Source organism: Rhinoraja longicauda, chromosome 7 (assembly GCF_053455715.1).
Source record: "Rhinoraja longicauda isolate Sanriku21f chromosome 7, sRhiLon1.1, whole genome shotgun sequence".
Taxonomy (NCBI): Eukaryota; Metazoa; Chordata; class Chondrichthyes; order Rajiformes; family Arhynchobatidae; genus Rhinoraja; species Rhinoraja longicauda.
In genome coordinates this window covers 2,008,196-2,031,012 of record NC_135959.1, presented here as the reverse complement: position 1 = coordinate 2,031,012, position 22,817 = coordinate 2,008,196, and the positions used below count along the sequence as shown (strand labels likewise).

The following is a 22,817-nucleotide window of genomic DNA, read 5'->3' as shown; positions in this document are numbered from 1 at the left end:
AAAGCTCTTACGGGAAGGCCTATTTACATCAATGATAGCTTTCTCTGCAAAAGAGTAAAGAGAGAGATAAAAGTAGTGTTTGTGCTGATGATCACCGTGATAAGACTGAGCGCATAACCACCGCACCACGACCGGGCACTAGAAATAACGTCATACTTACAGAGCCGGGCGGGGAGGCAGTGAACATGGCTGACAGCGCGTGAAAGAGAACGAGAGAGAGTAAGAGAGAGAGAGGGGGAGAGAGAGAGAGAGAGAGAGAGAAAGGGGAGAGAGCAAGAGAGAAAGGGGAGAGAGAAAGGGGGGAGAGAGAAAGGGGAGAAAAAGGAGAGAAATTGTGGTTGGGGGAGAGAGAGGGAGAGAGAGAGAGAGAGAGAGAGAGAGAGAGAGAGAGAGAGAGGGAGGGAGGGAGAGAGAGAGAGAGAGAGAGAGAGAGAGAGAGAGAGAGAGAGAGAGAGAGAGAGAGAGAGAGAGAGAGAGAGAGAGAGAGAGAGAGAGCACAAGCGTGTGCATGTAAAGGTAGTGTTGGTGGTGACGGTGTGTGTAGTGTTGGTGACGGGCGTGTGATGGTCGTTGTGTATCGCACCCACCTTGCGCTCCATGGATGACAGCAGGTCCTTCAGCACGGACAGCTTCATCACCAGGTTTTCCAGCTCCTGGTCTCCGCCCTGACTGCTGGCCTGTGGGGAAGGCGTCAATGACCCAGGGTGACCCACTCATTCACCAGTTCGACAAGCAGTTTGAACTGTTCAAAACAGGTCTTCAAAACAGGTCACGGTGGCGCGGCGGTAGAGTTGCCGCCTCACAGCGAATGCAGCGCTGGAGACCCTGGTTCCATCCCGACTACGGGCGCTGTCTGTACGGAGTTTGTACGTTCTCCCCGTGACCTGCGTGGGCTTTCTCCCAGATCTTCCGTTTCCTCCCACACTCCAAAGACGTACAGATATATAGGTTAATTGGCTTGGTGTATGTGTAAATAGTCCCTAGTGTGTGTAGGATAGTGTTAGTGTGCGGGGATCGCTGGTCGGCGTGGACCTGCTGGGCCAATGGGCCTGTTTCCGCGCTGTATCTCTAAACTAATCTAAATAAACGAAACTAAAAACAAGTCCTTTGGCCCACCCAGTCTTTACACTTTGTACTATACACATACAGGCCCTTCAGCCCACCGAGTCCGTACACACCAGCCATCAACCCGCACACTAGCACTGTCCTGCACACACTAGCTATGTCCTATACACACTAGCTATGTCCTATACACACTAGCTATGTCCTATACACACTAGCTATGTCCTGCACACACTAGAGATCATTTACAATTTTACAGAACCCAATTAAGCTACAAACCTGCACGTCTTTGGAGTGTGGGAGGAAACCGGAGCACCCGGAAAAAACACACGCAGGTCACGGGGAGAACGTACAAACTCCGTACAGACAGCGCCCGTAGTTGGGATGGAACCCGGGTCTCTGGCGCTGTGAGGCAGCAACTCTACCGCTGTGCCACCGGGCTGCCCCTTCACTCTGCTGCACTCCGTGTAAGACCCCAGGAGTGTTTGATGGGACGGTGTGGAGGGAGCAGCCCTTTTTATTTTGTCCTTACAAGGACTTATTTGCAGTGTACCAGAAGGTGCAAAGACTTTCTATAGTCACGTTACATCAGGCAATCATTAGAAGACAACAGTGCCATCTTTATCTACAATATACAGGTGCTCCTCAGCTTCTGATGGAGTTCCGTTACGAGAAACCCAAGTATTGTAAGTCGTAATGCGGGCGATCACGTGGCCGGAAGCGAGAGGCGGCTCGCCACAGGTCGCTGCCATTTGCACCAACGCAAAGCCGGACTATCGCAAGTCGAACCATCGTAAGTCGGGGAGCACCTGTACTCGACTCGACTCCACCCCCCACCACCCCCGCAGCGACCAGCGTTCACAGAAGGCCTCCAGAGTTCCCGTGGACACCACGCGTTCCCTCTCCAGGGATACGCGGGCACAGACGTAGGCCCCGAAGAGGGCCTGGTGTGACCATCGACCGCCCGCTGCCTGGGCCCGTGAATGGCCATCTTGGCCAGGCTTGGGAGCGGACCCGACAGGGAGATCCCCCCATCCCGATCGGCCCTCCCCACTCCCTGCCCCCTGCCCCAAATACAAAAACGGTGGGACTAAAATGCAACCAGACCTTGAGGAGATCCTTCCCTCAGTGTGTCTGACCCCAGGAGCGTGTGATGGGACGGTGCGGAGGGCAGGTGTTAATGGTCATCTCAAAGCCCCACTAAAACCCCCCACGCATCAAAACAATCGGAGTCAGTACCTGCTGTATTAATCGCGTCAGCAATGGAGAACTCTGCTGGTCAAATATCTTCGACAGAATTTCCAAGCCAGCCAGGACTTTATCAACTTCACTGCAAAGAGAAGTAAATCACTGACAGGTTGTCCAAACATATCAAATTATAAAAGGACTGGACAAGCTAGATGCAGGAAAAATATGTTCCCAATGTTGGGGGAGTTCAGAACCAGGGGCCACACAGTCTAAGAATAAAGGGGAGGCCATTTAAAACTGAGGTGGGAAGAGACTTTTTCACTCAGAGAGTTGTGAATTTGTGGAATTCTCTGCCACAGAGGGCAGTGGAGGCCAATTCACTGGATGAATTTAAAAGAGAGTTAGATAGAGCTCTAGGGGCTAGCGGAATCAGGGATATGGGGAGAAGGCAGGCACGGGTTACTGATTGTGGATGATCAGCCATGATCACAATGAATGGCAGTGCTGGCTGGAAGGGCCGAATGGCCTCCTCCTGCACCTATTTTCTAAGTTTCTATGTTTCTGTTGTTTGCAACAACTATTTGTATGAACCAGGCATGTTATAGGAGATATAAATACCTTAGCATAAGTAGCCCTTGCTTTCCCTCTCTCTCCATCCCTCCCCCATCCTAGTTCTCCGACTAGTTTGACTGTCCACCTGATTAACTTTACTGTCTGTCTGCCTCCTTGTCACCTTCCCCGAAGCCAACAATAAACCACTCTATAATTCCTTATCACCATCTGCTTTGATCTGTCCTTTTCACACCTTACTTGCTCTTTGTACCCTTACATGTCTCTAGTTTCCCCTCTCCTCTGCCTCTCAGTCTGAAGAAAGGGCTCCACCCAAAACATCGCCTATTCCTTTTCTCCAGAGATGGTGTCTGACCTGCTGAGTTACTCCAGCTTTTTGTGGTCTATCTTTGGTTTAAACCAGCATCTGCAGTTCCGTCCGACACATGAACATGTTACTGGATTGTACAAATGGCAGAGACATTTCTACAGTTTCTGTAAGAAAATAACTGCAGATGCTGGTACAAATCGAAGGTATTTATTCACAAAATGCTGGAGTAACTCAGCGGGTCAGGCAGCATCTCAGGAGAGAAGGAATGGGTGACGTTTCGGGTCGAGACCCTTCTTCAGACTGATGTCGGGGGGCGGGACAAAGGAACCTTTGTCCTGCCCCCCTGAAATCAGTCTGAAGAAGGGTCTCGACCTGAAACGTCACACATTTATTCTCTCCTGAGATGCTGCCTAACCTGCTGAGTTTCTACAGTTTCTAGTATTTCTAACAAACCTCACCCTGGACACTTCCCTCTTTGGGAACAGCTCCATCCAAGATCGCAAGAAATTGAAGAGGATTATGGACGCAGCCCAGATAATTACACAAACTAACCTCCCTTCCACACTTTCCTGCACCTTATTCCCTCTATCCTGTATCTGTACACTGTGGACTGCAATCAAGTACAGTCTTTCCGTTGAGAGGATAGTATGCAACAACAAAAAGCTTTTTCACTGTACCTCGATACACGTGACAATAAACCTAAACTAAAGTGCTTTTCATACTCTTTCAGGATAGCCAAGTGCTTTGTGACTATATAACGCTTCCTGCAATGCAATAGTCAATGGACAATAGGTGCAGGAGGAGGCCATTCGGCCCTTCGCGCCAGCTCCGCCATTCACTGTGATCATGGCTGATCATCCACAATCAGTACCCCGTTCCTGCCTTCTCCCCATATCCCTTGACTCCGCTATCGTTAAGAGCTCTATCTAACTCTCCCTTGAAAGCATCCAGAGAATTGGCCTCCACTGCCTTTTGAGGCAGAGAATTCCACAGATTTACAACTCTCTGAGTGAAAAAGTTCTTCCTCATCTCTGTTCTAAATGGCCTACCCCTTATTCTTAAACTGTGGCCCCTGGTTCTGGACTCCCCCAACATTGGGAACATGTTTCCTGCCTCTAACGTGTCCAACCCCTTAATAATCTTATACGTTTCAATAGGATCCCCTCTCATCCTTCTAAATTCCAGTGTATACAAGCTCAGTCACTCCAGTCTTTCAACATATGACAGTCCCGCCATCCCGGGAATTAACGCTGTGATCCTACGCTTCACTCCCTCAATAGCAAGAATGTCCTTCCTCAAATTTGGAGACCAAAACTGCAGTCGCTGTTGTAATGGGATGGCACTATGTGGGGGATGTTGGTACAGATAGAGTCCCAACAAAAAAACATCTGTTTTCAATGATGGTGATTGAGAGATAACTACAGGCTGAGGCATCAGCGATAACTCAAGTGTTTAATTGACATTCTCACTTGCAAACTTAAATTCTTATTTGCAACAGCATAAACTTACCCAATAGTGAGCGGCTTGGATAGAGTGGATGTGGAGAGGATGTTTCCACTAGTGGGAGAGTCTAGGACCAGAGGGCACAGCCTCAGAATTAAAGGACGTTCCTTTAGGAAGGAGACGATGAGGGATTTTCTTTAGTCAGAGGGTGGTGAATCTGTGGAATTCGTTGCCACAGAAGGCTGAAGTGGCCAAGTCAATGGATATTTATGCGGCAAAGATAGACAGATTCTTGATTAGTACGGGTGTATAGGCAGAATTAGTATGGGTGTATAGACGGGTGTATAGTACGGGTGTATAGATTAGTAAGGGCTATAGACAGAAGGTAGGAGAATGGGGTTAGGAGGGAGAGATAGATCAGCCATGATTGAATGGTGGAGTAGACTCGATGGGCCGAATGGCCTAATTCGGCTCCTATTACTTATGACGTGATATTAGGTTCATACGTTCTCGGAGTAGAATTAGGCCATTCAGCCCACTAGTCTACTCCGCCATTCAATCATGGCTGATCTATCTCTCCCTCCTAACCCCCATTCACCTGCCTTCTCCCCATAACCCCTGACACCCTGACAATCTGTCTAGACTCTCCCACTAGTGGAAACATCCTCTCCACATCCACTCTATCCAGGCCTTTCACTATTCGTTAATTTTCAATGAGGTCCCTCATCCTTCTAAACTCCAGCGACTACAGGCCCAGTGCCGACAAACGCTCATCATATATTAACCCAAACATCATGAGCACGCAGACTGAGGGCACAGAGGGAACGCAGACAGCCGTGTAGGAAAGAAAATGCAGATGCTGGTTTAAATCAAAGCTAGACACAAAATGCTGGAGTAACTCAGTAGGTCAGGCAGCATCTCGGGAGAGAAGGAATGGGTGACGAGACCCTTCTTCAGACTGATGTCAGGGGAGGGGGCGGGACAGAGATAGGATGTAGTCGGAGACAGGAAGACTGGTGGGAGAACTGGGAAGGGGAGGGGATGGAGAGAGAGGGAAAGCAGGGACTATCTGAAGTTAGAGAAGTCAATGTTCATACCGCTGGGGTGTAAACTACCCAAGCGAAATATGAGGTGCTGTTCCTCCAATTTGCGCTGGACCTCACTCTGACAATGGAGGAGGCCCAGGACAGAAAGGATTTAGTCTTATGTAATGAACCTGACCTGATAAGGGGACTCGAGGTAAATGAGCCATTAGGAGGCAGTGACCACAATATGATAAGTTTTACTCTACAAATGGAGAGGGAGAAGGGAAAATCGGAGGTGTCAGTATTACAGTATAGCAAAGGGGATTACAGAGGCATGAGCTGGCCAAAATCGACTGGAAGGAGGACCTAGCAGGGAAGACTGTGGAGCAGCAATGGCAGGTATTCCTGGGAATAATGCAGAAGTTGCAGGATCAATTTATCCCAAAGAGGAGGAAAGATTCTAAGGGGAGTAAGAGGCACCCGTGGCTGACAAGGGAAGTCAAGGACATCATAAAAATAAAAGGGAAGAAGTATAACATAGCAAAGAAGAGTGGGATGCCAGAGGATTGGGACTCTTTTAAAGAGCAACAGAAGATAACTAAAAAGGCAATACGGGGAGAAAAGATGAGGTACGAGGGTAAACTAGCCAATAATATAAAGGAGGATAGTAATAGCTTTTTTAGGTACGTGAAGAGGAAAAAAATAGTCAAGGCAAATGTGGGTCCCTTGAAGACAGAAGCAGGGGAATTTATTATGGGGAACAAGGAAATGGCAGAAGAGTTGAACCGGTACTTTGGATCTGTCTTCACTGAGGAGGATACAAACAATCTCCCAGATGTTCTAGTGGCCAGAGATCCTAGGGTGACGGAGGAACTGGAGGAAATCCACATTAGGCAGGAAAAAGTTTTGGGTAGACTAATGGGACTCAAGGCTGATAAATCCCCAGGGCCTGATGGTCTGCATCCCAGGGTGCTTAAGGAGGTGGCTCTAGAAATTGTGGACGCATTAGTGATTATTTTCCAATGTTCTATAGATTCCGGGTCAGTTCCTGTGGATTGGAGGGTAGCTAATGTTATCCCACTTTTCAAGAAAGGAGGGAGAGAGAAAACGGGAAATTATAGACCAGTTAGTCTGACATCAGTGGTGGGGAAGATGCTGGAGTCAATTATAAAAGACGAAATTGCGGAGCATTTGGATCGCAGTAACAGGATCGTTCCGAGTCAGCATGGATTTACGAAGGGGAAATCGTGCTTGACTAATCTACTGGAATTTTTTGAGGATGTAACTAGGAAAATTGACAGGGGAGAGCCGGTGGATGTGGTGTACCTCGACTTTCAGAAAGCCTTCGACAAGGTCCCACATAGGAGATTGGTGGGCAAAATTAGAGCACATGGTATTGGAGGTAGGGTACTGACATGGATAGAAAGTTGGTTGACAGACAGAAAGCAAAGAGTGGGGATAAATGGGTCCCTTTCAGAATGGCAAGCAGTGACTAGTGGGGTACCGCAAGGCTCGGTGTTGGGACCGCAGCTATTTACAATATACATCAATGACTTGGATGAAGGGATTAAAAGTACCATTAGCAAATTTGCCGATGATACAAAGCTAGGTGGCAGTGTGAACTGTGAGGAAGATGCTATGAGGTTGCAGGGTGACTTGGACAGGTTGTGTGAGTGGGCGGATGCATGGCAGATGCAGTTTAATGTGGATAAGTGTGAGGTTATCCACTTTGGTGGTAAGAATAGGAAGGCAGATTATTATTTGAATGGTGTCAAGTTAGGAAAAGGGGACGTACAACGTGATCTGGGTGTCTTAGTGCATCAGTCACTGAAAGGAAGCATGCAGGTACAGCAGGCAGTGAAGAAAGCCAATGGAATGTTGGCATTCATAACAAGAGGAGTTGAGTATAAGAGCAAAGAGGTCCTTCTGCAGTTGCACAGGGCCCTAGTGAGACCGCACCTGGAGTACTGTGTGCAGTTTTGGTCTCCAAATTTGAGGAAGGATATTCTTGCTATTGAGGGCGTGCAGCGTAGGTTTACTAGGTTAATTCCCGGAATGGCGGGACTGTCATATGTTGAAAGACTAGAGCGACTAGGTTTGTATACACTGGAATTTAGAAGGATGAGAGGGGATCTTATCGAAACGTATAAGATTATTAAGGGGTTGGACATGTTAGAGGCAGGAAACATGTTCCCAATGTTGGGGGAGTCCAGAACCAGGGGCCACAGTTTAAGAATAAGGGGTAGGCCATTTAGAACAGAGATGAGGAAAAACTTTTTTAGTCAGAGAGTTGTGAATCTGTGGAATTCTCTGCCTCAGAGGGCAGTGGAGGCCAATTCTCTGAATACATTCAAGAGAGAGCTAGATAGAGCTCTTAAGGATAGTGGAGTCAGGGGGTATGGGGAGAAAGCAGAAACGGGGTACTGATTGAGAATGATCAGCCATGATCACATTGAATGGCGGTGCTGGCTCGAAGGGCCGAATGGCCTACTCCTGCACCTATTGTCTATTGTCTATTGTCTATTGAAAGGTCAGATTGGGAGTGGGAGTTGAAGTGCTGAGCCACCGGGAGATCAGGTTGGTTAAGGTGGACTGAGCGGAGGTGTTGAGCGAAACGATCGCCGAGCCTGCGCTTGGTCTCACCGATGTAGAGAAGTTGACATCTGGAACAGCGGATACAGTAGATGAGGTTGGAGGAGGTGCAGGTGAACCTATGCCTCACCTGGAAAAACTGTTTGGGTCCTTGGATGGAGTCGAGGAGGGAGGTAAAGGGACAGGTGTTGCATCTCCTGCGGTTGCAGGGGAAAGTGCTTGGGGAGGGGGTGGTTTGGGTGGGAAGGGACGAGTTGACCAGGGAGTTTCGGAGGGAACGGTCTCTGCAGAACGCAGAAAGGGGTGGAGATGGGAAGATGTGGCTGGTGGTGGGATCCCGTTGGAGGATTATATGTTAATAGAGCCGTGGCAGTTCTGTTGACAGCTGAACCCAGGCGACTGTGTACCAAGCCACCCTTCCTTCCAGGCCAAGAAACACAAGGAGGGAGAGAGGGGTTGGTTGTGGAGAAGAGGGGCTCTGTGCTCCGAGTCCTCCCGCGGTCTGCAGCTGCAACAACACATGAATCACTTCCTCTCGGCAGTCCGTGGTCAAGCTGGGAACACTGGGGCTTTTCTCCACACCTCGCCCGGCCCGTTCAAGCAGGCAGCCGGGGCAAGGCCAGGGGGCCATGCAGCGCCATCTTGATAGATGCAAAATGCTGGAGTAACAGCGGGGAGTGGAGGAGACGGGAGGGGAGGGGAGGGGGGATAGGGGGGGAGGGGAGGGGAGGGGAGGAGAGGAGAAGAGGAGAGGGGAGGGGAGGAGAGGGGGGGGAGGAGAGAGGGGAGGGGAGGGGAGGGGGGATAGGGGGGGAGAGGAGAGGGGAGGAGAGGGGAGGGGGATAGGGGGGAGAGGAGAGGGGAGGGGAGGGAAGGGGGGTGGCGGCAGGGGAGGAGAGGGGTGAGGAGAGCAGAGGAGAGGGGAGGAGAGGGGAGCGGCAGGGGAGGAGAGGGGAGAGTAGGAGAGGAGAGGGGAGGAAAGGGGGGAGGGGAGTGGCAGGGGAGGAGAGGGGAGAGGAGGGGAGAGTAGAAGAGGAGAGGGGAGGAGAGGGGAGGAGAGGAGAGGGGAGGAGAGCTCAGAGAGTGGTGGAGAGGGGAGGAAGAGGAGAGGAGAGAGGGAAGAGGAGAGGGAAGAGGAGGAGTGGGAGGAGGGGAGTGAAGGGGATGAGAGGGGAGGAGAGGGGAGGGGGAGAGGGAGGGGGAGAGGGAGAGGGAGAGGGAGAGGGAGAGGGAGAGGGAGAGGGAGAGGGAGAGGGAGAGGGAGAGGGAGAGGGAGAGGGAGAGGGAGAGGGAGAGGGAGAGGGAGAGGGAGAGGGAGAGGGAGAGGGAGAGGGAGAGGGAGAGGGAGAGGGAGAGGGAGAGGGAGAGGGAGAGGGAGAGGGAGAGGGAGAGGGAGAGGGAGAGGGAGAGGGAGAGGGAGAGGGAGAGAACTCCATCTTGATTCCAGGCAAGTGCACCCACACTGCACTCTTTCTGCTCTCCTTATAAATGCAAGCAATCTTGAACGGGTCCCGACCAGAAACGTCACCCATCCGTATGAGTCAGAGTCAGAGAGTCGTACAGCTTGGAAACAGGCCCTTCAGCCCAACTTGCCCACACCGACCAACGTGCCCCATCTACACTAGTCCCACCTGCCTGCTTTTGGCCCGTATCCCTCAAAACCTGCCCTATCCATGTACCTGCCTAATTGTTTCTTAAACGTTGGGATATCCTAGCCTCTACTACCTCCCCTGACAGCTTGTTCCATGCACCCACTACCCTCGGTGTGAAAATGTTACCCCTCATGGTCCTATTAAATCTTTCCCCACTTCAGATTAGCTTCTCCAGAAATCCTGCCGGACTCACTGAGTTACTCCAGCACTTTGTGTCTTTATTTTTTGGAGGACAGCAGACCCTTGTTCCTTAACAAAAATACAACATAGAACAGAACAGCACAAGAACAGACCCTGCAGGCCCCAATATCTGTACCGAACATGATGCTAATTCTTATCTGCCTTCACATAATGCATATCAGCTTATTCCCTGCATATCCATGTACCTAACCAAAAGCCTCTTAAACACCAATATCGTATCTGCCTCCACCTCCACCCCTGGCAGCACGTTCCACTAGAGTTGCCAACTGTCCCGTATTAGCCAGGATATCCCGTATTTTGGGCTAAATTGTTTTGTCCCGTATGGGACCGCCCTTGTCCCGTATTAGGCCGGGGGGCGCTGTAGGCCCGGACGCTGTAGGCCCGGACGCTGTAGGCCCGGACGGTGTAGGCCCGGACGCTGTAGGCCCGGACGCTGTAGGCCCCGACAGTTTATGTCCCAACACTGTAGGTTTCTGACATTTTAGCTCCAGACAGTGTAGGCCTGGAGGCCCGGGCGCCGCCTAACGGAGGTTGCATAGCAACCCGCCTCCCGGCCCGGGCGGCCGCCATTGGTGGAGCGGGAGCACGTGGCCGCTGGCTGGGTGAGGTCACGTGGGGCGCGGGGCGGTGACGTCACCTTGTCCCGTATTTGGGAGTGAGGAAGTTGGCAGCCCTACGTTCCAGGCACCCACCACCCTCCTTCCCTGCACATCCTTTTAAACGTTGTCCCTCTCACCTTAAACCTTTCCCCTCTAGACTTTGGTTTTCTCTAAACTGAGAAAAAGGTTTTACGGTCTACCTTATTGATTTCAGTTTAGTTTAGTTTAAAGATACAGCGCGGAAACAGGCCCTTCGGCCCTCCGAGTCCGTCCCAACCAGCGATCCCCGCACACTAACACTATCCTACACACACACTAGGGACAGTTTTACATTTACCCAGCCAATTTTCCTACAAACCTGCACGTCTTTGGAGTGTGGGAGGAAACCGAAGATCTCGGAGAAAACCCACGCAGGTCACGGGGAGAACGTGCAAACTCCGTACAGTCTGCGCCCGTAGTCGGGATGGAACCTGGGTCTCCGGCGCTGTGAGGCAGCAACTCTACCGCTGCGCCACCGTGCCGCCCTGATACCTCTCATGATTTCCTATGCTTCTATCAGGTCTGCCCACAACCTTCACATCCTTCCTGTAATGGGGTGACAGAGGGATCTGCATTATGTGAGGCAGAGGAGAGGAGTTTAACTTGGCATGATGTTTGGGTACAGTTGTTGTGGGCTGAAAGGCCTGTTCCTGTGCTGTACAGTTTAATTTGGTTTAGTTTGGAGATACAGCGCGGAAACAGGCCCCTTTGGCTCACCGGGTCCGCGCCGACCAGAGATCCCCGCACACTAACACTATCCTACACACACACTAGGGACAGTTTTTACATTTGCCCAGCCAATTAACCTACAATCCTGCACGTCTTTGGAGTGTGGGAGGAAACCGAAGATCTCGGAGAAAACCCACGCAGGTCACGGGGAGAACGTACAAACTCTGTACAGACAGCACCCATAGTCGGGATCGAACCAATGTTGGGGGAGTCCAGAACCAGGGGCCACACAGTCTAAGGATAAAGGGGAGGCCTCCCAACTTCTATACTCAATACTCTGACTGATGAAGGCCAAAGTGCCAAAAGCCTTTTTGACCACCTTATCTACCTGTGACTCCACCTTCAAGGAACCATGCACCTGCACTCCTAGATCCCTCTGCTCTACAACACTACCCAGAGGCCTGCCATTCACTGTGCAGGTCATGCCCTTGATCGACATCCCAAAATGCAACACCTCACACTTCTCTGTATTAAATTCTGTTGTTTAATAATGAAAACAAGGAGAGGAATGTCCTAGCTTAGAGATTTAAACAATAATAAGGGTAGCTAACATGCTCACTCTGCCTCACAGATGGCCAATCTCACACACTATCACCCTCAAACCCCAGAAAGCTCTTACGGGAAGGCCTATTTACATCAATGATAGCTTTCTCTGCAAAAGAGTAAAGAGAGAGATAAAAGTAGTGTTTGTGCTGATGATCACCGTGATAAGACTGAGCGCATAACCACCGCACCACGACCGGGCACTAGAAATAACGTCATACTTAGAGAGCCGGGCGGGGAGGCAGTGAACAAGGCTGACAGCGCGTGAAAGAGAACGAGAGAGAGTAAGAGAGAGAGAGGGGGAGAGAGAGAGAGAGAAAGAGAAAGGGGAGAGAGCAAGAGAGAAAGGGGAGAGAGAAAGGGGGAGAGAGAAAGGGGGAGAGAGAAAGGGGAGAAAAAGGAGAAATGGTGGTTGGAGGGGGAGAAAGGGGAGAGAGAAAGGGGAGAGGGAGAGAGAGAAGGAGAGAAGGAGAGAGGGAGAGAAGGAGAGAGGGAGAGAGGGAGAGAGGGAGAGAGGGAGAGAGGGAGAGAAGGAGAGAGGGAGAGAGGGAGAGAGGGAGAGAGGGAGAGAGGGAGAGAGGGAGAGAGGGAGAGAGGCCCCTTTGGCCCACCTGGTCCGCGCCGACCAGAGATCCCCGCACACTAACACTATCCTACACACACACTAGGGACAGTTTTTACATTTGCCCAGCCAATTAACCTACAATCCTGCACGTCTTTGGAGTGTGGGAGGAAACCGAAGATCTCGGAGAAAACCCACGCAGGTCACGGGGAGAACGTACAAACTCCGCACAGACAGCGCCCGTAGTCGGGATGGAACCTGGGTCTCCGGCGCTGCATTCGCTGTAAGGCGGCAACTCTACCGCTGCACCACCGTGACCGCCCGAAACGTTTCTGTGTGTTCTATAACCGTGACACGACGCCTACCTGTTGAGCCTCTTGCAGGATGTCACTAACGCCTTGTTGAGGTGGGGGAGGGTGGTGGCTCCTGCCTTGACGGCCTCCAGGTCCAGCACGTAGCTTGCCTTCAGGTATTCGTGCGACATGGTGGTCATTCCATTGGCGGCACTGCAAGGAGGAACAAGACAACAGGATCAGGGGAGGGAAGGGCAGGCAAGCCGGGGGCCAGACCCACCAGAGGGGCCGGACAGAAGGCCGAGAACACACCCGCGATGTCCAGCTCTCCCGCTGTGGGTCGAGGACCTGCGCCGCATGCCGACCGGGAACCCACCCGCGAGGCTCGGCTAGCCCGCTGTGCAACGAGGAAGGAGAACCTTCAGAAAAGATTCATGAGGATGTTGCCAGGACTAGAGGGTGTGAGCTACAGGGAGAGGTTGAGCAGGCTGGGTCTCTATTCCATGGAGCGCAGGAGGATGAGGGGAGATCTTATAGAGGTGTACAAAATCACGAGAGGAATAGATAGGGTAGATGCACAGAGTCTCTTACCCAGAGTAGGGGAATCGAGGACCAGAGGACATAGGTTCAAGGTGAAGGGGAAAAGATTTAATAGGAATCTGAGGGGTAACTTTTCCACACAGAGGGTGGTGGGTGTATGGAACAAGCTGCCAGAGGAGGTAGTTGAAGCTGGGACTATCGCATCGTTTAAGAAACAGTTGGACAGGTACATGGATAGGACAGGTCAAAAGAGGTAGACACAAAATGCTGAAATAACTCATGCGGGTCAGGCAGCATCTTGGGAGAGAAGGAGTGGGTGAAGTTTCGGGTCGAGTCCCTTCTCTCGATCCGAAACTCCCGAGATGCTGCCTGACCCGCTGAGTTACTCCAACATTTTGTGTCTACCTTCGATTTATATCAGCATCTGCAGTTTTTTCTCTATAGACGATTGATAGAGTGCAGAGTATCGATGCTACACCACAGATGGCAAGCGCTGTGCCTGTAATGGAGGGATATCGGTCAAATGTGGGTTTATGGGACTAGCTTAGATGAGGTAGGGTGGTCAATAGACAATAGACAATAGGTGCAGGAGGAGGCCATTCGGCCCTTCGAGCCAGCACCGCCATTCAATGTGATCATGGCTGATCATTCTCAATCAGTACCCCGTTCCTGCCTTCTCCCCATACCCCCTAACTTCGCTATCCTTAAGAGCTCTATCTAGCTCTCTCTTGAATGCATTCAGAGAATTGGCCTCCACTGCCTTCTGAGGCAGAGAATTCCACAGATTGACAACTCTCTGACTGAAAAAGTTTTTCCTCATCTCCGTTGTAAATGGCCTACCCCTTATTCTGAAACTGTGGCCCCTTGTTCTGGACTCCCCCAACATTGGGAACATGTTTCCTGCCTCTAACGTGTCCAATCCCTTAATAATCTTATATGTTTCAATAAGATCCCCTCTAATCCTAAATTCCCACCTTTCCCTGACATCAGTCTGAAGAAGGGTCTCGACCCAAAACGTCACCCATTCCTTATCTCCAGAGATGCTGCCTGAGCCGCTGAGTTACTCCAGCATTTTGTGTCTACCTTCTAAATTCCAATGTACAAGCCCAGTCGCTCCAGTCTTTCAACATATGACAGTCCCGCCATCCCGGAAATTAACCTGGTGAACCTATGCTGCACTGCCTCAATGGCAAGAATGTCCTTCCTCAAATTTGGAGACCAAAACTGCACACAGTACTCCAGGTGTGGTCTCACTAGGGCCCTGTCCAACTGCAGAAGGACCTCTTTGCTCCTATACTCAACTCCTCTTGTTATGAAGGCCAAAATGCCATTAGCCTCGCTGCTCAAATTCCTTGAGCAGAACCTCCTTCCTCGTTCTACCCACATCATTGACACCCACACGGACTACGACAACCGGGATCTCTCCCCCTCCCACTCCAAGTTCTCTGCAGGTCAGACAAGATATCCTGAACCCGGGCACCAGGCAGGGTCCTGGCGACAGAGAGCAGTGTCGATGCCCCTGTCTATACTATGCACCAATGACAACTGCATTCTTCTTCCCTGTTCCCTCTGGAATGGCCCCCTGAACCACGGTGCCCTGGTCAGTTTGCTCATCCTTCCTCCAGTCCTCCAACTCAGTCCTCACCTCTGTTCCTCTGCCTGCCTCACTAGTGGCCACACACTCCGCATCACCACGGACCACGTTGGAAGCAGTTAGTCTAGCGGGCGTAACTGCCTCCAGGTAGTTCTCCCCGTCCATGATGTCCCTCAGCGTTTGAAGCTCAGTCCCCAGGCCGTCCGCCTTCAGTCTTAGGTCTTCAATCAACCAGCTTTTATTGCAGATGTGGTCACCATGACAGAAACATAGAAACATAGACAATAGGAGCAGGAAGAGGCCATTCCGTCCTTCGAGCCAGAACCGCCATTCATTGTGATCATGGCTGATCATCCACAATCAGTAACCCGTGCCTGCCTTCTCCCCATACCCCTTGATTCCACTAGCCCCTCGTGCTCTATCTAACTCTCCTTTAAATTCATCCAGTGAATTGGCCTCCACTGCCTTCTGTGGCAGAGAATTCCACAAATTCACAACTCTCTGGGTGAAAAAGTTTCTTCTCACCTCAGTTTTAAATGGCCTCCCCTTTATTCTTAGACTGTGTGGCCCCTGGTTCTGGACTCCCCCAACGTGTTGGGAACATTTTTCCTGCATCTAGCTTGTCCAGTCCTTTCACAATTTTAGAAGTCTCTATAAGATCCCCTCTCATCCTTCTAAACTCCAGTGAATACAAGCCCAGTCTTTCCAATCTTTCCTCATATGGCAGTCCCGCCTCCCGGCGATTAACCATGTGAAGTGCAGCGTAGGTTCACCAGGTTGATTCCCGGGATGGTTGGACTGTCATGTGTTGAAGGACTGCAGTGACTGGGCTTGTGTACACTGGAGTTTGGAGGGATGAGAGGTAATCTTATTGAAACATATTTGTTGGACACTCTGGAGGCAGGAAACATGTTCCCAATGTTGGGGGAGTCCAGAACCAGGGGCCACAGTTTAAGAATAAGGGGTCAGCCATTTGGAACGGAGATGAGGAGGGACTTTTTCAGTCAGAGAGTTGTGAATCTGTGGAATTCTCTGCCTCAGAAGGCAGTGGAGGTCAATTCTCTGGATGCTTTCAAGAGAGAGCTAGATAGAGCTCTTAAGGATAGCGGAGTCAGGGGGTATGGGGAGAAGGCAGGAACGGGGTACTGATTGTGGATGATCAGCCGTGATCACATTGAATAGTGGTGCTGGCTCGAAGGGCCGAATGGCTTACTCATGCACCTATTGTCTATTGTCTATTGAACCTACGCTGCACTGCCTCAATAGCAAGGATGATTGACCAAGGGGTACGTCCACCAGCTCCTACATCGTACAGCTGTAGCACATCGCCTGGATCCTACATTGTGTCTCCTTTGCATATCTCACAATCCTTCGCCAAGCTTCCTACTTGCTGCTGCCCTGGATCTTGCAGGTCCGCTCCTCTCCCCTCAGCCCCACACCCCAAAGCCTCTCCAGCCAAAGCCTCAAGAAGCACTTTCCCTCCACACGGCACCTCCTCTCAACACGGCCGCTGCCAACAGGCCGCCCCGCTACTCTACCTTCTCTTTTATCTGCTGCAAGCTATCTCCAGCTTAGCCGAAGGTGGACACAAAATGCTGGAGTAACTCAGCGGGTCAGGCAGCATCTCTGGAGAGAAGGAATGGGTGACATTTCGGGTCGAGACCCTTCTTCAGACTGAGAGTCAGGGGAGGGGGCGGGACAGAGATAGGATGTAGTTGGAGACAGGAAGACTAGTGGGAGAACTGGGAAGGGGGAGGGGATGGAGAGAGAGGGAAAGCAGGGACTATCTGAAGTTAGAGAAGTCAATGTTCATACCGCTGGGGTGTAAACTACCCAAGCGAAATATGAGGTGCTGTTCCTCCAATTTGCGCTGGGCCTCACTCTGACAATGGAGGAGGCCCAGGACAGAAATAAAAGAAAAGTCTGCTGAGTTACTCCAGCATTGTGTGTCTACCTTCAATTTAAACCAGCATCTCCGCTTTTTCTCCTACACATCCAGCTAAGCCCATCATACGCCTGCTTCACACTAACGTCTCATCTCCACAATTCACACTCTGAAACTACAACTCTAACTTCTTACATAGAAATATAGAAACATAGAAAATAGGTGCAGGAGGAGGCCATTTGGCCCTACAAGCCAGCACTGCCATTCATTGTGATCATGGCTGATCATCCACAATCTGTAACCCGTGCCTGCCTTCTCCCCATATCCCTTGATTCCACTAGCCCCTAGAGCTCTATCTAACTCTCTTTTAAATTCATCCAGTGAATCGGCCTCCACTGCCTCTGTGGCAGAGAATTCCACAAATTCTCTTCCCACCGATTTTTTAAATCCTTTGTCCTTTAAAAAGCAGATTCTTACTTGCCGCAAGATTCCTCTTCTCCCTCAGTTTTCATTTTTTTGCAGGCACGGACTCGGTGGGCTGAAAGGCCTGATTCCGTGCTGAGTTACTCCAGCACTTTGCGTCTATCTTCAGTAAAGACCGGCATCTGTAATTCCTTTCTACACTTCTCCCATTTGTGTCACATAGCGTGGTCTGAATCTACAATCCTCCTACTTTGAGGCAAGACTGCATCCAAAGGGCAGAGTTTACTGCTGGAGGAGTTGTTACTTTGAACTGCAGTATCACAACTGTAGTTTCAACCTTCGGAGGATCATTATCAGTTGCCAAGGTGCTGACATAATATAATAATAATAATATATTCCTTTACTCGTCCCACAAAGGGGAGATTTACAGTGTTACAGCAGCAAAGTGGATAGCAAGAGATCATTCATTATAAATAAAAGTAAAAGTAAAGACAAGGATAAATTGTCATCAGTTTACTGTGTATTCCTTAACTGTTACTGTTGGCTCGTCTGCTGGGAGCAGTGCTGGTTGTGCAGTCTCACAGCAGCGGGAAGGAAGGACCTCCTATATCTCTCCTTGGAAGGGCGGGACTGTCATATGTTGAAAGACTGGAGCGACTAGGCTTGTATACACTGGAATTTAGAAGGATGAGAGGGGAACTTATCGAAACATATAAGATTATTAAGGGGTTGGACACCTTAGAGGCAGGAAACATGTTCCCAGTGTTGGGGGAGTCCAGAACAAGGGGCCACAGTTTAAGAATAAGGGGTAGGCCATTTAGAACGGAGATGAGGAAAAACGTTTTCAGTCAGAGAGTTGTGAATCTGTGGAATTCTGTGCCTCAGAAGGCAGTGGAGGCCAATTCTCTGAATGCATTCAAGAGAGAGCTAGATAGAGCTCTTAAGGATAGCGGAGTCAGGGGGTATGGGGAGAAGGCAGGAACGGGGTACTGATTGAGCCATGATCACATTGAATGGCGGTGCTGGCTCGAGAGGCCGAATGGCCTCCTCCTGCACCAATTATCTATTGACTATTGTCTATTGTCCTTCACACACTTGGGGTGAAGGAGTCTGTCACTGAAGGAGCTACTCAGTGCAGTGACAGTGTCCTGTCCAGTCGTTGTCGTTGTCCAGCAGCGATGTTAACTTTGCCATCATCCTCCTCTCTCCCACCGCCTGCACTGTCGAGGGGGCAACCCAGGACAGAGATGGCCTTCCTGACCAGCTTGTCGAGTCTCTTCCCTTCCACCGCTGAGATGCTGCTGCTCCAGCAGACCACTCCATAGAAAATGGCCGATGCAACCACCGTGTTGTAGAAGGTCCTTAGGAGTGGCCCCCTGCACTCCAAAGGACCTGAGTCTCCTCAGCAGATAAAGTCTGCTCTGGCCCTTTTTGTACAGCGCATCGGTGTTTTCGGCCCAGTCCAATTTATTATTGAGGTAGACACCCAGGTACTAATAAGAGTCCACCCTCCCTGGATATTTTATCATAAAGATATAACCTGTAATAATATATATCAAGAGGAGTGGAATACAAAAACAGAGATGTGATACTGAGGCTCTACAAGGCGCTGGTCAGGCCACATGTGGAGTACTGTGAGCAGATTTGGGCCCCATATCTGAGGAAGGACGTGCTGGCTCTGGAGAGGGTCCAGAGGAGGTTTACAAGAACGATCCCAGGAATGAGTGGGTTAACCTATGATGAGCGTTTCACAGCACTGGGCCTGTACTCGCTGGAGTTAAGAAGGTCGAGTGGAGACCTCATTGAAACTTTCAGAATAATGAAAGGCATAGATAAGAGTGGATGTTTCCACTGGTGGGAGAGTCTAGGACCAGAGGGCACAGCCTCAGAATTAAAGGGAGCTCTTTTAGAAAATGAGGAGGAACTACTTTAGTCAGAGGGTGGTGAATCTGTGGAACTCATTGCCACAGAGGGCTGTGGAGGCCAAGTCAGTGGATATTTTTAAGGCAGAGATAGCCAAATTCTTGATTAGAACGGGTGTCAAGGGTTATGGGGAGAAGGTTGGAAAATGGGATTAGGAGGCAGAGATCGGCCACGATTGAATGGCGGAGTGGACTCGATGGGCCGAATGGCCTAATTCTACTCCTGTAACTTGTGAACTTGTGAATGATTTGGATGTACTGCAGTGAAGCAGATTGAGATTGAACCCTGGGCTTCCTGTTTAATGCAGTATTGTTCAAGACTCAACATACTTGTTACACCACCGTGCAAAGCCATGACAACTTGCGGCCCTCAGGGACAGCTGCTCTTCCCCTTTTAACATCAGAACGAAACGCTGGTCTTCCCAAAAATAGACTGCACTGGGACAAGGTGACGTCACCACCCCGCCCCCCACATGACCTCACCCAGCCAGCGGCCAAATGCTCCCGCTCCACCAAGGGCGGCCGCCCGGGCCCTAACCTCCGTTAGGCGGCGCCTGGGCTTCCGGGCCTACAATGTCCAGGCCTACAATGTCCAGGCCAACAGTGTCCAGGCCTACAGCGTCCGGACCTACAGCTTCCTGGCCTACAGCGTCCGGGCCTACAGCGTCCTGGCCTACAGCGTCTTGGCCTACAGCACACCCCGGGTCTAATACGGGACAAGGGCGGTCCCGTACGGGACAACCCAATTTAGCCCAAAATACGGGATGCCCCGGCTATTACGGGACAGTTGGCAACCCTAACTGGGACAGCACAAACGTCTTTAATTCAGAGGGAAGCCAGATAAATGAGTGAAGGTGGCAGAAGAATAAGATTGGGCCAATAAGGTGTTATGGGGAGAAGGCAGGAGAATGGGGTTGAGAGGGGAAGATAGATCAGCCATGATTGAAGGACATTCTTGCTATTGAGGCAGTTTAGCGTAGGTTCACCAGGTTAATTCCCGGGATGGCGGGACTGTCATATGATGAAAGAATGGAGGGACTGGGCTTGTATTCACTGGAATTTAGAAGGATGAGAGGGGATCTTATTGAAACATGTAAAAACTTTTTTAGTCAGAGAGTTGTGAATCTGTGGAATTCTCTGCCTCAGAGGGCAGTGGAGGCCAATTCACTGGATGCATTCAAAAGAGAGTTAGATTTAGCTCTTAGGGCTAGCGGAATCAAGGGGTATGGGGAGAAGGCAGGAACGGGGTACTGATTGTGGATGATCAGCCATAATCACATTGAATGCGGTGCTGGCTCGAAGGGTCGAATGGCCTACGCCTGCACCTATTGTCTACGTATGTATGAATGGTGGAATAGACTCGATGAGTTGAATGGCCTAATTTCATCCATGCAGATGCTGGAATTGGTAGACACAAAAAGCTGGAGTAACTCAGCAGGTCGGGCAGCATATCTGGAGAAAAGGAATTGGCGACATTTTGGTTTGTGTTACCTTTTTGGACTGAGAGTCAGGGGAAAGGGAAACAAGAGACATAGACCCTGTGATACAGAGACATAGACCCTGTGATACAGAGACATAGACCCTGTGATACAGAGAGAGATATAGAACAAATGAATGAAAGATTGCAGGAAGGAACTGCAGATGCTGGTTTAAACCGAAGATAGTTACAAAATGCTGGAGTAACTCAGAGGGATAGGCAGCATCTCTGGAGAGAAGGAATGGGTGACGTTTCGTGTCGGGACCCTTCTTCAGAATGGAGATATGCAAAAAGAAAAGTAACGATGATGAATGAATGAATGAAAGAATGCTTTACTTGAACCCTGAAGTTGATCAAGGATCAAGGTAGGATGTAGCCCACAATGCTCCTTTGTTGGCTGTCGGCTAGCATCCACAATACGTAGTATCTCGACCACGCATGCGCAGTTCATAGGTCACTTGTGCTAAACATACCGGCCGGCTGAGCTGCTGCCTGTATACAGACCCGCGTTTCATCCGTATTTACCAGTTTTGCTTCTTCAAGGTAAAGAAATACTGCTTTCAAAACTATTAACTAGGTGTATTTATGGACTTCTTCTTGCGTTTGTAACGCCCTCCAGGCGCTGTAGCCAGTGCAATGTGCTGTTGTCGAGGGCCGTGAGGTCTACCCCTCCACCAGGGGCACGGTGGCGCAGCGGTAGAGTTGCTGCCTTACAGCGAATGCAGCGCCGGAGACTCAGGTTCGATCCTGACTACGGGTGCTGTACTGTAAGGAGTTTGTACGTTCTCCCCGTGACCTGCGTGGGTTTTCTCCGAGATCTTCGGTTTCCTCCCACACTCCAAAGACCATATAATAACCGTATAACAACTACAGCACGGAAACAGGCCCGTCCGGCCCTACCAGTCCACGCCGACCACTCTCCCTGACCTAGTCTCATCTACCTGCACTCAGACCATAACCCTCTAATCCCCTCTTATCCATATACCTATCCAATTTACTCTTAAATAATAAAATCGAGCCTGCCTCCACCACTTCCACCGGAAGCCCATTCCATACAGCCACCACCCTCTGAGTAAAGAAGTTACCCCTCATGTTACCCCTAAACTTTTGTCCCTCAATTCTGAAGCTATGTCCCCTTGTTGGAATCTTCCCCACTCTCAAAGGGAAAAGCCTACCCACGTCAACTCTGTCCGTCCCTCTCAAAATTTTAAAAACCTCTATCAAGTCCCCCCTCAACCTTCTACGCTCCAAAGGATAAAGACCCAACCTGTTCAACCTCTCTCTGTAGCTTAAGTGCTGAAACCCAGGCAACATTCTAGTAAATCTCCTCTGTACCCTCTCCATTTTGTCGACATCCTTCCTATAAGTCGACTTTTGTCGACTATCCTTCCTTCCGATTTTGTCGACATCCATCCGTCCTAAAGACGTACAGGTTTGTAGGTTAATTGACTGGGTAAATGTAAAAAATTGTCCCTAGTGTGTGTAGGATAGTGTTAGTGTGCGGGGATCACTGGGCGGCGCGGACTTGGTGGGCTGAAAAGGCCTGTTTCCGCGCTGTATCTGAAATATGAAATATGAAATAAGGACAGTGCAGTCGGACATGCCGTGCTGCGCTGTTTGCTGGTCTGCTCCACACACGCAGGCTGCTGATGGACGCAACCCCCAACGATGCATGTTGGCGTTGATCCGGCCGACCCCTGTGCGGAGCCGGTTCAGGGCAACCCACTCTTTGCGGGGGCGTGTCCGAGCCGGGTGGGGCTGTGGTGTTGGGTGCGACAGTGAATTGAGGAGGTGGCGATGTCTGTTCCCAGCTGGTTCTCCATGCTCCTAGTATGTTGAAACCGGAGCCGGAGCATTATTTATGGTTAATTTGTACAGAACCACAATGATTTTGTAGGTTTTATGGCTTTCTGCTTCGGTGAGTGAGCGAGATCGTGACGATTTTCTTTTGCATTGTAACTTGTACCGACCGGTATGTAATGGACATGCTTACAGGACCCTCTTTGAATTAACATTTGATTGACTTTGTTATTTATTTTGTTTTATATGTTAGGGGGCAAAGCCATGTGCATTTGTGCACCTTTGGGCTGTGGGACTAGCACGTCTCACCTGAATAAGTGGATGCAGAGTGTGTGTGACAGCCACAACTGTACATTTGCAATGGGAAA

General features: G+C 50.3%; 1 protein-coding gene across 1 annotated transcript in view; it reads right to left on the bottom strand.

The window, feature by feature from the left end:
* inppl1a (inositol polyphosphate phosphatase-like 1a) overlaps positions 1 to 22,817 on the bottom strand; it is a 154,501-nt gene that overhangs the window by 57,432 nt on the left and 74,252 nt on the right. The window contains exons 5-7 of the mRNA XM_078401971.1: positions 12,881 to 13,021; positions 2,302 to 2,392; positions 588 to 677 (exon numbers count right to left, since the gene is read on the bottom strand). Of these exons, the coding sequence (XP_078258097.1) occupies positions 588 to 677; positions 2,302 to 2,392; positions 12,881 to 13,021 (322 nt within the window). The remainder of the gene's footprint in view (positions 1 to 587; positions 678 to 2,301; positions 2,393 to 12,880; positions 13,022 to 22,817) is intronic.